Source organism: Pleurodeles waltl, chromosome 11 (genome assembly GCF_031143425.1).
Source record: "Pleurodeles waltl isolate 20211129_DDA chromosome 11, aPleWal1.hap1.20221129, whole genome shotgun sequence".
Lineage (NCBI taxonomy): Eukaryota > Metazoa > Chordata > Amphibia > Caudata > Salamandridae > Pleurodeles > Pleurodeles waltl.
The window spans coordinates 320,514,566-320,526,906 of NC_090450.1; the positions used below are offsets into that span (position 1 = coordinate 320,514,566).

At 50.3% G+C, this 12,341-nt stretch overlaps 1 protein-coding gene across 4 annotated transcripts in view; it reads left to right on the plus strand.

The window, feature by feature from the left end:
- The window catches only part of RYK (receptor like tyrosine kinase), a 630,333-nt gene that overhangs the window by 359,354 nt on the left and 258,638 nt on the right, over positions 1-12,341 (plus strand). For 3 of the 4 annotated variants that reach the window (XM_069213581.1, XM_069213579.1, XM_069213583.1), the window contains exon 8: positions 10,430-10,564. In XM_069213581.1, the coding sequence (XP_069069682.1) occupies positions 10,430-10,564 (135 nt within the window). The remainder of the gene's footprint in view (positions 1-10,429; positions 10,565-12,341) is intronic. The other variant, XM_069213580.1, reaches the window with a different exon arrangement.

Genomic DNA, 12,341 nt, shown 5'->3' on the forward strand with positions numbered 1-12,341 from the left:
GGGTGGGGTGGGCTGGGCTGGAGTGGGGTGGATTGGGCTGGAGTGGGGTGGATTGGGCTGGGGTGGGGTGGATTGGGCTGGAGTGGGGTGGATTGGGCTGGAGTGGATTGGATTGGAGTGGGGTGGTTTGGGGTGGGGTGGAGTGGATTGGGTGGGGTGGAGTGGGGTGGATTGGAGTGGATTGGGGTGGGGTGGGGTGGGGTGGATTGGACTGGGGTGGATTGGATTGGACTGGGGTGGATTGGATTGGGGTGGATTGGATTGGGCTGGAGTGGGGTGGATTGGATTGGATTGGGGTGGATTGGATTGGGCTGGAGTGGGGTGGATTGGATTGGGCTGGAGTGGGGTGGATTGGAGTGGGGTGGATTGGATTGGATTGGGCTGGAGTGGGGTGGATTGGATTGGGCTGGAGTGGGGTGGATTGGATTGGGGTGGATTGGATTGGGGTGGGCTGGAGTGGGGTGGATTGGATTGGGCTGGAGTGGGGTGGATTGGATTGGGGTGGATTGGATTGGGGTGGATTGGATTGGGGTGGATTGGATTGGATTGGGCTGGAGTGGGATGGATTGGATTGGATTGGATTGGGCTGGATTGGATTGGGCTGGAGTGGGGTGGATTGGATTGGGCTGGAGTGGGGTGGATTGGATTGGGCTGGAGTGGGGTGGATTGGATTGGGCTGGAGTGGGGTAGGTTGGATTGGGCTGGAGTGGGGTAGGTTGGATTGGGCTGGAGTGGGGTAGGTTGGATTGGGCTGGAGTGGGGGGATTGGATTGGGCTGGAGTGGGGTGGGGTGGATTGGGCTGGGGTGGATTGGGCTGGAGTGGGGTGGATTGGGCTGGAGTGGGGTGGATTGGGCTGGGTTGGAGTGGGTTGGAGTGGGTTGGATTGGAGTGGGTTGGAGTGGGTTGGAGTGGAGTGGAGTGGAGTGGTTTGGGGTGGAGTGGTTTGGGGTGGAGTGGAGTGGGTGGAGTGGAGTGGAGTGGGTGGAGTGGAGTGGAGTGGGTGGATTGGGTGGGGTGGATTGGATTGGGTGGAGTGGGGTGGATTGTGCTGGAGTGGGGTGGAGTGGGGTGGATTGGGGTGGATTGTGCTGGAGTGGGGTGGATTGGGGTGGATTGTGCTGGAGTGGGGTGGATTGTGCTGGAGTGGGGTGGATTGGGGTGGAGTGGGGTGGATTGTGCTGGAGTGGGGTGGATTGTGCTGGAGTGGGGTGGATTGTGCTGGAGTGGGGTGGATTGTGCTGGAGTGGGGTGGAGTGGGGTGGAGTGGATTGGAGTGGACTGGAGTAGGTTGGATTGGACTGGGGTGGGTTGGATTGGACTGGGGTGGGTTGGATTGGACTGGGGTGGGTTGGATTGGACTGGGGTGGATTGGATTGGATTGGACTGGACGGGATTGGATTGGACTGGAGTGGACTGGATTGGACTGGGGTGGATTGGACTGGATTGGAGTGGGGTGGATTGGGGTGGGGTGGATTGGGGTGGGGTGGATTGGGGTGGGGTGGATTGGGGTGGGGTGGATTGGGGTGGGGTGGATTGGACTGGATTGGAGTGGGGTGGATTGGACTGGATTGGAGTGGGGTGGATTGGACTGGATTGGAGTGGGGTGGATTGGACTGGGGTGGAGTGGGGTGGATTGGACTGGGGTGGAGTGGGGTGGATTGGGGTGGATTGGATTGGACTGGGGTGGAGTGGAGTGGGGTGGATTGGAGTGGACTGGGGTGGAGTGGAGTGGAGTGGGGTGGATTGGAGTGGACTGGGGTGTATTGGATTGGACTGGAGTGGGGTGGATTGGACTGGAGTGGAGTGGAGTGACTAGGCTGGAGTGGGGTGGATTGGACTGGGGTGGGGTGGGGTGGGGTGGATTGGACTGGAGTGGGGTGGACTGGACTGGACTGGAGTGGGGTGGACTGGACTGGACTGGACTGGAGTGGGGTGGACTGGACTGGAGTGGGGTGGATTGGACTGGACTGGACTGGAGTGGGGTGGATTGGACTGGACTGGAGTGGGGTGGATTGGACTGGAGTGGGGTGGGGTGGGGTGGACTGGACTGGAGTGGGGTGGATTGGACTGGACTGGACTGGAGTGGGGTGGATTGGATTGGACTGGACTGGAGTGGGGTGGATTGGACTGGACTGGAGTGGGGTGGATTGGACTGGAGTGGGGTGGATTGGACTGGAGTGGGGTGGATTGGACTGGAGTGGGGTGGATTGGACTGGACTGGAGTGGGGTGGATTGGAGTGGGGTGGATTGGATTGGATTGGGGTGGGGTGGATTGGATTGGACTGGGGTGGGGTGGATTGGATTGGATTGGACTGGGGTGGATTGGATTGGATTGGACTGGATTGGATTGGAGTGGAGTGGAGTGACTAGGCTGGAGTGGGGTGGTTTGGATTGGACTAGGCTGGAGTGGGGTGGTTTGGATTGGACTAGGCTGGAGTGGGGTGGTTTGGATTGGACTAGGCTGGAGTGGGGTGGTTTGGATTGGACTAGGCTGGAGTGGGGTGGTTTGGATTGGACTAGGCTGGAGTGGGGTGGTTTGGATTGGATTGGACTAGGCTGGAGTGGGGTGGTTTGGATTGGATTGGACTAGGCTGTAGTGGGGTGGTTTGGATTGGATTGGATTGGACTAGGCTGGAGTGGGGTGGTTTGGATTGGATTGGACTAGGCTGGAGTGGGGTGGTTTGGATTGGATTGGACTAGGCTGGAGTGGGGTGGTTTGGATTGGATTGGACTAGGCTGGAGTGGGGTGGTTTGGATTGGACTAGGCTGGAGTGGGGTGGTTTGGATTGGATTGGACTAGGCTGGAGTGGGGTGGTTTGGATTGGATTGGACTAGGCTTGGAGTGGGGTGGCTTGGATTGGATTGGACTAGGCTGGAGTGGGGTGGTTTGGATTGGATTGGACTAGGCTGGAGTGGGGTGGATTGGATTGGACTAGGCTGGAGTGGGGTGGTTTGGATTGGATTGGACTAGGCTGGAGTGGGGTGGTTTGGATTGGATTGGACTAGGCTGGAGTGGGGTGGTTTGGATTGGATTGGACTAGGCTGGAGTGGGGTGGTTTGGATTGGATTGGACTAGGCTGGAGTGGGGTGGTTTGGATTGGATTGGACTAGGCTGGAGTGGGGTGGTTTGGATTGGATTGGACTAGGCTGGAGTGGGGTGGTTTGGATTGGATTGGACTAGGCTGGAGTGGGGTGGATTGGATTGGACTAGGCTGGAGTGGGGTGGTTTGGATTGGATTGGACTAGGCTGGAGTGGGGTGGATTGGATTGGATTGGACTAGGCTGGAGTGGGGTGGTTTGGATTGGATTGGACTAGGCTGGAGTGGGGTGGTTTGGATTGGATTGGACTAGGCTGGAGTGGGGTGGTTTGGTTTGGATTGGATTGGACTAGGCTGGAGTGGGGTGGTTTGGATTGGATTGGACTAGGCTGGAGTGGGGTGGTTTGGATTGGATTGGACTAGGCTGGAGTGGGGTGGTTTGGATTGGACTGGACTGGACTAGGCTGGAGTGGGGTGGTTTGGATTGGATTGGACTAGGCTGGAGTGGGGTGGTTTGGATTGGATTGGACTAGGCTGGAGTGGGGTGGTTTGGATTGGATTGGACTAGGCTGGAGTGGGGTGGATTGGATTGGATTGGACTAGGCTGGAGTGGGGTGGTTTGGATTGGATTGGACTAGGCTGGAGTGGGGTGGATTGGATTGGACTAGGCTGGAGTGGGGTGGATTGGATTGGATTGGACTAGGCTGGAGTGGGGTGGATTGGATTGGACTAGGCTGGAGTGGGGTGGATTGGATTGGACTAGGCTGGAGTGGGGTGGATTGGATTGGACTAGGCTGGAGTGGGGTGGATTGGATTGGACTAGGCTGGAGTGGGGTGGATTGGATTGGACTAGGCTGGAGTGGGGTGGATTGGATTGGACTAGGCTGGAGTGGGGTGGATTAGCATGGATTGGACTGGAGTAGTGTCGATTGGAGTTTTCACTCTCACCTGCTGATACTCCGCAACTCCGCACAGGAATATGAACGCGGATTGCGATTAATGAATATTTCTATTTGATAGGATTACTTATACAATACTTCATTACACATTATGATATACACTATAGATACGAGATATTCACTTTAATATAAGGATTGGACTTTCCGGCTATATAGATATTTTGAATAAGCCCTGATGAAGTCTTTAAGATTATTATCTTATTGGACGAAACACGTGTTGGCATTTGGCTGTTGTTGATTCATGAATATTGAATCGATGAACGTTTTCGTTTTCCAAAATGATCTGCTCTTCTGAAAGAATAAATTGAGTTATACTCACTCATGAGTTCCTGTGAGTCAGCGAAATTTATCAGAACATTTTGGCACCAGATATGTAAATATGGACCAGGAAACATTTACCTAAATACTGAGTACTGATACACGAGTGCTGTGACAATTTGTTCTTAGTGTGGATTGGAGTAGTTTGGATTGGGATGGGGTGGAGTGGAGTGGAGTGGAGTGGAGTGTACTGGAGTGGGGTGGATTGAGTGTGGTCTGGATGGATTTGAGTGGGGTTTACCGAATTGGGGTGGAGTGGGTTGGGGTACAGTGTGGTGGATTTATTGGACTGCAGTGGAGTTCAGTGCGGTAGATTGTAGTGGGGTTTGGGGTTGGGTGGGTTGGATTGGATTGCAGTGGGTTGGGTTACATTGGGGTGGATTGGACTGGGTTGGATTGGACTGGGTTGGATTGGACTGGGTTGGATTGGACTGGGTTGGATTGGACTGGGGTGGGTGGGTTGGATTGGATTGGACTGGGGTGGGTGGGTTGGATTGGACTGGGATGGGTTGGATTGGATTGGATGGGACTGGGATGGATTGGATTGGATGGGACTGGGATGGATTGGATTGGATTGGACTGGGATGGATTGGATTGGACTGGGATGGATTGGATTGGATTGGACTGGGGTGGATTGGATTGGACTGGGGTGGATTGGATTGGATTGGACTGGGGTGGATTGGATTGGATTGGACTGGGGTGGATTGGATTGGATTGTACTGGGGTGGATTGGATTGGATTGGACTGGGGTGGACTCGGGTGGATTGGATTGGATTGGATTGGACTGGGGTGGATTGGATTGGATTGGACTGGGGTGGATTGGATTGGACTGGGGTGGATTGGATTGGACTGGGGTGGATTGGATTGGATTGGACTGGGGTGGATTGGATTGGATTGGACTGGGGTGGATTGGATTGGATTGGATTGGACTGGGGTGGATTGGATTGGATTGGATTGGACTGGGGTGGATTGGATTGGATTGGACTGGGGTGGATTGGATTGGATTGGACTGGGGTGGATTGGATTGGATTGGACTGGGGTGGATTGGATTGGATTGGACTGGGGTGGATTGGATTGGACTGGGGTGGATTGGACTAGGTTTGAGTGGGGTGGATTGGACTAGGTTTGAGTGGGGTGGATTGGACTAGGCTTGAGTGGGGTGGATTGGACTAGGCTTGAGTGGGGTGGATTGGACTAGGCTTGAGTGGGGTGGATTGGACTGGAGTGAGGTGGATTGGCATGGATTGGACTGGAGTAGCGTGGATTGGAGTAGTTTGGATTGGGGTTTGGGGTGGAGTGTACTGGAGTGGGGTGGGTTGGGGTGGATTAGAGTGTGGTCTGGATGGATTTGAGTGGGGTTTACTGAACTGGCGGAGAGTGGATTGGGGTACAGTGTGGTGGATTTATTGGACTGCAGTGGAATGGATTGCACTGTAGTGGAGTGTGGTAGATTGTGGGGTTTGGGTTAGATTGGGGTGGATTGGATTGTACTAGAGCTGGGTGAGTTTGAAGTGGTGTGGATTGGATTAGGCTGGAGTTGGATGGATTAGAATGGACTGGAGTGGGGTGGATTAGCACGGATTGGACTGGAGTGGCGTGGATTGGACTGGAGTGGCGTGGATTGGACTGGAGTGGCGTGGATTGGACTGAAGTGGGGTGGATTTGAGTGGATTGGGGTGGGGTGGATTGGATTGGCTGGGGTAAATTGGATTGTTAGGGGTGAAGTGGATTAAAGTAGGATGGATTAGACTGAATTGAATGGGCTTAGATTTGTCTGGACATGATGGGGTGGATTTGTCTGAACCTGAGGGGCTGGATTAGTCTGGATTTAAGGGTGGGGTGGATTGGATTGGGAAGAGGTGCATCCGATTGGCTGGGGAAAATTGGATTGTTTGGGGTTGACTGAATTGGTTGGGTTGAATTGAATTAAAGTAGGATAGATTAGACTGTATTGGAGGGGCATGGTTTGGTCTGGACTTGTGGGGTGGATTAGATTAGAGAGGATTAGACCGCATTGGAATAGGTGGATTGGCCTTTACTTGAGGGGTGAATTGGCCTGGACTTGAAGGGGGTAGAATGGCCTGGACTTGAGGGGGTAGAATGGCCTTGACTTGAGGGGAGTGGGTGGATTGCATTTGACTGGAGGGAGTTGGGTGGGTTGGATTTGACTGGAGTAGGTTGGGGTGGATTGGATTAGACTGGACTGGACTGGACTGGAGGGGGTGCGGGGTGGAATTGGATTGGACTGGAGGGGTGGAATTGGATTGGACTGGAGGGGTGGAATTGGATTGGACTGGAGGGGTGGAATTGGATTGGACTGGAGGGGTGGAATTGGATTGGACTGGAGGGGTGGGATTGGATTGGATTGGACTGGAGGGGTGGGATTGGATTGGATTGGACTGGAGGGGTGGAATTGGATTGGACTGGAGGGGTGGGATTGGATTGGACTGGAGGGGTGGGATTGGACTGGAGGGGTGGAATTGGATTGGACTGGAGGGGTGGAATTGGATTGGACTGGAGGGGTGGAATTGGATTGGACTGGAGGGGTGGAATTGGATTGGACTGGTGGGGTTGATTGGATTGGACTGGAGGGGTTGATTGGATTGGACTGGAGGGGTTGATTGGATTGGACTGGAGGGGTTGATTGGATTGGACTGGAGGGGTTGATTGGATTGGACTGGAGGGGTTGATTGGATTGGACTGGAGGGGTTGATTGGATTGGACTGGAGGGGTTGATTGGATTGGACTGGAGGGGTTGATTGGATTGGATTGGACTGGAGGGGTTGATTGGATTGGATTGGACTGGAGGGGTTGATTGGATTGGACTGGACTGGCGTGGACTGGCCTGGCCTGGCCTGGCCTGGCCTGGACTGGACTGGACTGGACTGGACTGGACTGGACTGGACTGGACTGGACTGGACTGGACTGGACTGGCGTGAGGTAGATTGTATTAGAGTAGGGTGGATTGGTCTGGACTTGATGGGGTTGATTGGTCTGGGGTGGATTGGACTGGACTGGACTGGAGTGTAGTGGGGTGGACATGAGGGGGTTGGGGGTCTGTATTGGAGTGGGGTGGGCTGGATGGATTGGATTGAGTAGGGTTGGCTGAATTCAGGAGGATTGGATTGGGGTACAGTGTGGTTGATTGGACTTCAGTGGATTGGAGTGGGATGGAGTGGGGGTGGATTGTTGTGGGGTGGGTAGGATTGTCATGGGGGTGGGTTGGATTGGGGTGGGTTGGATTGGGGTGGGGTGGGTTGGATTGGATTGGGGTGGGTTAGATTGGGGTGGAATGGGGTGGTTTGGATTGGGGTGGAGTAGAGTGGGGTGGATGGGATTGGGGGTGGAGTAGAGTTGGGTGAATTGAAATTGGTGGATTTCATTGAGGTGGAGTGGATTGGAGTGGGGTGAAAAGGATTCAGTGGGTGGAGTGGGGCGGAGGGTTTGGATTGGAGTGGGGCAGAGTTTGGATTGGAGTGGGGTAAAGTGTATTGAGGAGGAAGTACGGCAGATTGGGGTGGGGGTCTCGCGAGTTGGAGTGGGGCAGAGTGGATTGGATTGAATTTGGAGTGGAGTGTTTTGAATTGGAGTGGGGCGAATTGGATTGTCTGGGGCGAATTGGATTGTCTGGGGCGAATTGGATTGTCTGGGGCGAATTGGATTGTCTGGGGTGAATTGGATTGTCTGGGGTGAATTGGATTGTCTGGGGCGAATTGGATTGTCTGGGGCGAATTGGATTGTCTGGGGCGAATTGGATTGTCTGGGGCGAATTGGATTGTCTGGGGCGAATTGGATTGTCTGGGGCGAATTGGATTGTCTGGGGCGAATTGGATTGTCTTGGGCGAATTGGATTGTCTGGGGCGAACTGGATTGTCTGGGGCGAACTGGATTGTCTGGGGCGAACTGGATTGTCTGGGGCGAACTGGATTGTCTGGGGCGAACTGGATTGTCTGGGGCGAACTGGATTGTCTGGGGCGAACTGGATTGTCTGGGGCGAATTGGATTGTCTGGGGCGAATTGGATTGTCTGGGGCGAATTGGATTGTCTGGGGCGAATTGGATTGTCTGGGGCGAATTGGATTGTCTGGGGCGAATTGGATTGTCTGGGGCGAATTGGATTGTCTGGGGCGAATTGGATTGTCTGGGGCGAATTGGATTGTCTGGGGCGAATTGGATTGTCTGGGGCGAATTGGATTGTCTGGGGCGAATTGGATTGTCTGGGGCGAATTGGATTGTCTGGGGCGAATTGGATTGTCTGGGGCGAATTGGATTGTCTGGGGCGAATTGGATTGTCTGGGGCGAATTGGATTGTCTGGGGCGAATTGGATTGTCTGGGGCGAATTGGATTGTCTGGGGCGAATTGGATTGTCTGGGGCGAACTGGTGTGGGGGGGTGGATTGGCGTGGATTGGGGTTGATTGGAGTGGTGTCGATTCGGGTGTACTGCACGATTGTGTTAAAGCAACATTTCAGTCATTACACACAAGCAATTAACCATCTTGCCTTGTAATATTTAGAATAAAATAATCCTCATCTTTTGAGAACCATGTCCACGATCAAAAACAAAATAAACATGAGTGCAAAGTGAGAAAAGACTTGGAAAAATAAAATAAAATTAACTATAGAAATAAATCTTTGCAATTGTTTGTCCTGCTGGGAACATTTTTGCCAGTCACATGCCTTCTGTTTGCATGGCACTAAAAGTTAAAAAGAACAAAATAGTACCTCAGTTACATTGAGTACTTGAATCCTGCTCCACAGAGAGGAACGGAAGTGAAGCTAGGCCTGCAGTAATGAGTTAAGGGTTCTGTAAAGAAGAGTGCCACGCAAACCAACAAATGGTAAGCACCAAGCCCTTTTTTTTTTTTTTGTCAGCAGTCGAAGGATGGACCCTGAAAATGAAAAGCAAGTACTCTGATGTTTTGGGTGATGCTCATTGTCTTGTTTCCAGGTGTGACTGACAAATTTGAAGCTCAAAACTTTACTAAAGAGTTAATGTTCAGACTCAGTGGACTTAAATTGGAGTTAAGTTTGTTGTCATCTAGTGTAAAATGTCTTAGTAGGAAACAACAAAAATTACCTTCAGTCCCTTTTCAGCGTTGATGCACATGTCTTCAAGTCCAGTAAATTATTTTGTTTCAGTTTGCAAATATCTTCTGTTTACCACTGCACAGATACGTTTAACTTGATGTTAGAAATAGTATTTGAAGATGGTGGTATCATAGTCTGCCATTGTGGGCTTATGAATCATGTTGCCATGAGTCATACTGCCTCCCCCCATTGTTGATGCTCTAACTTCAAAACATTTGTTACTGGTCAGTAACTTCCTTCATATTTGTCATAAGCATGTCAAAATATTTTACTTTATTTCTCGAAGAATGGAGGTGTCTATTCTGGATGGGAAATGCTTACTAAATTATGTTATGTAACAGTTTTATATATTGCTTGTGCACAAATTAGTATTTGGGTTCTCTACAATACAATAGAAATACATTAGGTACATGCATTTTGTAAAATTATGTAGTCATATGTGTAACGATGTGTCAAACTCCAGGGGTGTCACACATCTCCATTTGTGCAAATATGATGTCAGGAATCCATTAGTGGCATTAGGAATCTGAGGTACGTGAAGGTCAGTTTAATTCTTAATACATTGCCAGCAGCCAAAGGGCTGCAAAGGTAAAAAAAAACTCTGAGTGTTGGCAGGAGTAGCTGGTTTGTTGGAACAAAGGTGTCCTGTTTCTTCATTTTGAAGACGTATTCTTTGAAGAGCTGTGTCTTCAACTCTTTCTTAAATTAGGAGGGTTGGGTGCTCCTGATTGATACAGAGATGTTACTGATCTGGAAGCACAGAAGAAGGAAAAATATAAATGACACTCCTGCTATTACGTTCAGACCGTTACCCATTTACTTGCAAATCTTTGTTTGTATTTGTAATTAATTGCTTTGATTGTAGATTTTGCATCCCCAGTGGCCCAGAAGTAAACTGATCTGTTTTCTTCCCATCAAGGTTTAAGGGAAGACGTATCATGACTGGTCTGTGTCTTATGCATTAACACAAAGTGCATGTTTTTGTAATAAGGCTATTTACACTTCTTTTGTTTGGATCTGCTGGCTCCTCAGGTTATCCAACACTACGGATAGAGAAGAACGACCTGAAAAGTGTCACCCTCTTGGAGGCCAAGGGAAAAGTGAAAGATATTGCTATCTCAAGGGAGCGGGTCACTCTACAAGATGTTCTGCAAGAGGGTACGATATTTGCTTTATTTGTTTTTTACCTGGATCTTCTTGGAACATGAAAATAGTATAAGGCAAAGCTGGAAACAGTACAGTGTGTATCAATATGTAATCCACACCCTTGTCGAATTTTTTTAAATCATTCAAGTTCAAATTCAAATTTGGGCTGGATAACTTAAATGTGCTAGTTGATTGAACTACTTTTGTAACATCTTCGTTCCCAGGTATACAATTCTTTGTCTCCCATTGTCATCAGCAATTCTCCTGTGTATCCCTTACATTTACCCTGGGATGTACTTACCTCCCATTTCAGTTTGTTAACTTAATTATAAGGGGACTGTGGCACCAACCAAAATGTTGCGTACACCATAACAAATGAATTTCGTAGTGGGCACACCATTGATGTAAGCATCTTGTGTATCTGCTTAAGTAAAATTCTTTGCCATCTTCAATTATAGCGAGGCTTTGGGGAAAAAGAAACACTGGTTGATGGGAAAGAACACATTCTGTATACATAGCTCTTGCAATTTCTACCCTAGCAAGTGCATATTTCTTTCACATTGTAAACTTGAAAATGTCCTGCAAGCTTCTAAATTGTCACCATTAATACTTAAGCAACATAAATCCTATTCTGGTTTCAAGAGCTGTGCACTATTGCTCCTCCTAATGTTGAGTCCAGAATAGTGGCTCTCTTGTGTTCCTCTTTTTTCTTCCCCCCTCTGGGGATCTTTGACCACCATTTGGTGGAAAATCCATCTTCTCTGACGTCAGAAGATGTGCCACTGGTACGTTCCTGTGTGTGTTCACCATTTTCTGAGAGCCCCCCCTACTCCCCAAATCCCTTACCCCCTGTGGTTGGGTCTGAAAGCGAGATGGAGGATCTCAGAGGAATATTCAAAGAGCACGATTAATAGTTGAAGGAAAACACCGGGCGGCAGCAGACTAGCACTGAATACCAAAGAATGTGTGGTGGCACCTTTCAGTCTCAGGTGGTTTGTTCAGACCAGGATGATTGGAGAACGCACTGAAGGTGGGACAAAAAGAGGATATGGATAATATCTCAACTCTCACCATAATTTTGCACTGAGAGACTCGCATGAGATCAGCAACTTGTTCCTGCCCAAGGACCACATTGCTGATGGCTGCGAGACACTGAAGGTGAGGCTGAGGCAACGCCTAGCACACTTTTCTGTAGCTGAGCAGAAGAAACAGTCTTGAAGGATCTGTCCCGGTCAAGCAAGGAAGAGGAGAAAAACCCTGAGGACCAATGATGGAGCAAGGAAGAGAGTCATATGCCAAGGAGGGGCATCCTCATTGGGCTGGAAGCCACAAAGATGGTAATGAAGGAAGCAGAGCGCAGAAGCACTTGAAAGTTAATGAGCCCTAGAGGCCCATGGACTGTTATTCCATTAAGTGTGCCTCGGTGTTGAAATTTAAACCTTTGACAATTGAAGGATGGTTTAAGTCCAAGGAGCCACATGTGTCCAAGCAAAATGACACTGATGAGGGCACACCTTCGAAAATCTGCTCAAGGCCCGCAGGCACCAAAGAGGATGAAGCAGGAAGAGTGCAGGCTTAAGAGCCATCTACTCATTAGAGGAAAACACAATTGACTACAGATGCTGAACAGAAGGTGCACTAAGTCGTAGAGAAGAAACAATGGCTCAAAGCTGAAATGGCAACACTTCTACAAAGGACGTTGAACTTAGTCCCTCAATGAGTATTGGATCTTGCATAAGCCATTGGAGCTGAAGGAGTGAGAAAGTGTGCATGAAATCTCTATCCCAGC